Source organism: Aegilops tauschii, chromosome 7 (genome assembly GCF_002575655.3).
Source record: "Aegilops tauschii subsp. strangulata cultivar AL8/78 chromosome 7, Aet v6.0, whole genome shotgun sequence".
Taxonomy (NCBI): domain Eukaryota; kingdom Viridiplantae; phylum Streptophyta; class Magnoliopsida; order Poales; family Poaceae; genus Aegilops; species Aegilops tauschii.
Window position 1 is genome coordinate 40,116,535 of NC_053041.3, and position 4,094 is coordinate 40,120,628.

General features: G+C 45.9%; 1 protein-coding gene across 1 annotated transcript; it reads left to right on the top strand.

The window, feature by feature from the left end:
- The first annotated feature begins 568 nt into the window (after positions 1-568).
- Positions 569-1,202, top strand: LOC109760545 (uncharacterized). Its single transcript, XM_020319354.3, has one exon. The coding sequence runs from the start codon at positions 715-717 to the stop codon at positions 994-996; it is 282 nt and encodes a 93-aa protein (XP_020174943.1). The 5' UTR covers positions 569-714; the 3' UTR covers positions 997-1,202.
- Positions 1,203-4,094: the final 2,892 nt, after the last annotated feature.

A 4,094-nucleotide genomic window follows, 5' to 3' on the forward strand; every position in this document is an offset into this window, starting at 1 on the left:
GAAACAACAAGTGCAGACTTGGAAACGAGGGAGAATAGAACCCGGAAGTTAAGCATGCTCAGGCTGGAGTAGTGAGAGGATGGGTGACCGTCCGGGAAGTTAGATGATTTGGAATGATGAGGGGTGATTAGAGATTAGAGGTTAAAATAATTCAGAAATTTGAAAATAAAAAAAATAAAAAAAAAATCAAAAAATTTCCTTTAGTACCGGGGCATGACCCGATGAATAAAGCTTTGCTTTACCATAAAAGTAAAACTAGCGTTATATAGGGATTTTCGTGAGTTATATAGCTAAATACAGTATATTTAGGAATAGACGATATATTTAGGTCGACGCGGTCGCTCAGCACGTCCACATCATGGCACGGCCGCGGCCCGCGTGGGACCAGCAGCAGCAGGAGGAAAAGAAGATAAAAACGCGCGAAACAGCGAGACGGTTGCAACGTCCACCACGCCACCGCGTGCGTCACGAGCTCCCTCGCTCCTTCCTTCCCCCTCGCAGCCGCGTCCACCAATATTAATTCTGGTCTCCTCCAGCGCAGGCTTCCTCCATGCCACCAAGCCGTATATAAGCCGGGGCGCGTGGCCTTTCTCCCTTCACCAACCCCATCAAGAAACGACCCAAGCAAAGCCACCAATTGATTGAAGCAAAGTCACAGAGCCTGCGTGCAAGAAAGCCTCGGCCACCGGAGCTGCTGCAGGTCTCCTATCGAGTATGGACAAGGTGCTGGCCTTCTCCATCCTGAGCGCCTCGCCGGCCGACATCGCCCCCGGCGCCGGCAAAGGCGGCAGCTGGGCCCGGCTCTCCTGGCGGGGGAGGAAGCTGCAGGAGGGCGACCGGGCAGGAGCAGAGCACCAAGGGAAGCAGGGAGGCCTGCCGCGGGAGGCAGAGCAACAGCCGGGCAAAGGGAAATCGCAGTCGCCGTCAACGTTGCCGCCGCGGTTTGCGCCGGAGTTTGATGGGATCGACTGCTTCGAGACCATCGTGTGCCATTGATCGCTGATGAATCGCGATCTGCTCGTGGTCCAGCCGGGCGTGTGGCTACGTACTGATTCTTTCTCCGTTTGTCGGCCGTACGATCGGCGTGTTCATACGTTTCTTAACTTGTGCTTCTAACTGAAGCCGGATGCTGTACAGAATACAGAGTTACCTGTAAACCAAGTTCTTCATATGGTACAAAGAAACCCATTTCGCCGCGATTATTCGGATAAGCTTTGATTTTTAAGGCTAGACGTCATGACGGAGTAGAGACATTTAGTCAGACTAATCTAGAATTGGAACCGCCCAATCCGAAAACAGGTGGATACGTGCGAACTGGAATTCCTTTGGCAGTTTGGGAATTTGATGTCCGAACCCACAGGCTGAATCAAGATTTTATTAGATGGCCTGACTCCTTAGTCTCCTTCACCTTGAGAGAATCGACACACTCTCTGAACCTCAGGCTCAAAGCCTGTCGAGACGATGCTCTGCTCTGGCGAGGGAGGTTCAAAAACGACCACCGTGCGCACGTTGATGTTTGGTTGCGCGCTCTGGCTCAACAGTCAAAACCCTCCTGCTGCTTTTTGAATGGAAAGATTCAGGTGGGGGAGTTCTCTCTTCCCCGGTGAAAATTCAGAAGAAAAGGGTGTTTACTGCAGGCCAATAGACTGTCTGGTTAAATATTGATGCTTTCCCCGTGCCCTCTGATTCCGACATCTACTTGGTTCTCCTCTCGTCAGTTTCTTTTTGTGTCTGCTCACGTCTACTTATTCATGAATTCACAGGTGAAATAAATGGAGAAGTAAATTCGAAGTATGTGGATGAATTACTGAAACTTGCTATTTGTCATGCAGATGTATTCGAGAAAAAAAAATTCTTATCATGCAGATGTAGACTTACATATATGGGGAAAGCATTACTCGCACAAGTGAAGGTTAATGGAGAATTTACTTATTTTTTGTTGTTCTATTTCGTGCTGCATTTTTCCTTGGTAGAATACAAGTGTGAGACAGGACTTTCAACACTCGGGTGCCCCTACACCCTCTATAAACAGTAAATGCAATTCTTTATTTATAAAATGTCTGAAACTTTGGGACATCAAACATGATCAAATTTTCGATGATCTTGCAAAGTTTCAGCTACAAATAACTTTCGAGGAGCCCAATCAGGCCGAAAAGATGGCCACGAGGCCCATGAATAATGAACAAATGGTGAGCAGACACCCCTGGATGAAGCGAGTATGTGTTTCTGTGATTCATTTTATGTGAATCGCAGAAATGATTATTAAAAGTATAATTATGTTTTTCTAGAAATGATCATGTATTCACAAAAAATGTTAGTTCACGTCTCGATATGTGTTTATATGCTTTCCTAAAAATGTCCAAAGCATTCGTCACCCCCTCCTGCCTACACTCACACAACACACACAATTAACTTTTAGATAATTGAAAAAGGAAAATAGTTAATCAAAAAAAATGCTGGAAAAAGGGGAAAGGGAAGACAAAATGAAAGGAAAACAAATACAAAAAAGAAACAAAAATAAGAGACGAACAAAAATAATAAGGAAGAGGTAAATGGTTTGGGCAAGGATGCGTTCAAAATAGTCGAATGCTACATTTATGGGGAAGTCTTTCAAAATAAGCTAGTGCATGACAATTATATTGCACACTTATTGAAGGAAATATGCAATAGAGGCAATAATAAAGTTGCTATTTATATTTCCTTATGTCATGATAAATATCTGTTATACATGCTAGAATTGTATTAACCGGAAACTTGATACATGTGTGAATACATAGACAAAACAAAGTGTCCGTAGTATGCTCTACTAGACTAGCTCATTAATCAAAGATGGTTAAGTTTCCTGACCATAGACATGTGTTGTCATCTGATGAACGGGATCACATCATTAGAAGAATGATGTCATGGACAAGACCCATCCGTTAGCTTAGCATAATGATAATTAAATTTTATTGCTATTGCTTTCTTCATGACTTATACATATTCCTCTGACTATGAGATTATGCAACTCCCGAATACCAGAGGAATACCTTGTGTGCTATCAAACGTCACAACGTAAAAGGGTGATTATAAAGATGCTCTACAGGTATCTCCGAAGGTGTTTTGTTGGGTTGGCATAGATCGAGATTAGGATTTGTCACTCCGAGCATCGGAGAGGTATCTCCGGGCCCTCTCGGTAATGCACATCATAATAAGCCTTGCAAGCAATGTGACTAATGAGTTAGTTACGGGATGATGCATTACGGAATGAGTAAAGAGACTTGTCGGTAACGAGATTGAATAACGTATGTTGTCATAACGGTTCGACCGATAAAGATCTTTGTAGAATATGTGGGAACCAATATGAGCATACAGGTTCCGCTATTGGTTATTGACCGGAGAGGTGTCTCGGTCATGTCTACATAGTTCTCAAACCCGTAGGGTCCGCACGCTTAAAGTTCGATGACGATTTGTATTATATGAGTTATGGGTTTTGGTGACCGAAGGTTGTTCGGAGTCCCGGATGAGATCGCGGACATGACGAGGAGTCTCGAAATGGTTGAGAGGTAAAGATTGATATATTGGAAGGTAGTATTCGGACACCGGAAGGGTTCCGGAGTGTATCGGGTACATACCGGAGTACCGGAGGGGTTATCGGAACCCCCCGGGGAAAGATATGGGTGACATGGGCCATAGGTTGGAGGCTAACCAGCCCACAAGGGGCTGGCACGCACCCCACAAGGGAGGAGGCTGAATTGGATTAGGGAAGGTGGGCTCCCCTCCTTTGCTTCTCCTACTCCCTCTCCTTCCCTCCTTTCCCCTTCCGGAAGAAGGAAAAAAGGGGGAGGCGAATCCTACTAGGACTGGAGTCCTAGTAGGACTCCCCTCTCTTGGCGCGCCCCTGGTGGCCGGCCTCCTCCTCTCCCTTCTTTATATACGTGGGCAGGGCACCCCTTGGAGACACACCAATTGTTCCAAGCCGTGTGCGGCGTCTCCCTCCACGGTTTACTCCTCCGGTCATATTCACATAGTGCTTAGGCGAAGCCCTGCGCGGATCACATCATCACCGTCACCACGCCGTTGTGCTGACGAAACTATCCATCAACACTTTGCTG

Coding starts and splice junctions, on each gene's coding strand:
- LOC109760545 (XM_020319354.3), top strand. CDS start 715: ATGGACAAGGTGCTGGCCTTCTCCATCCTGAGCGCCTCGCCGGCCGAC.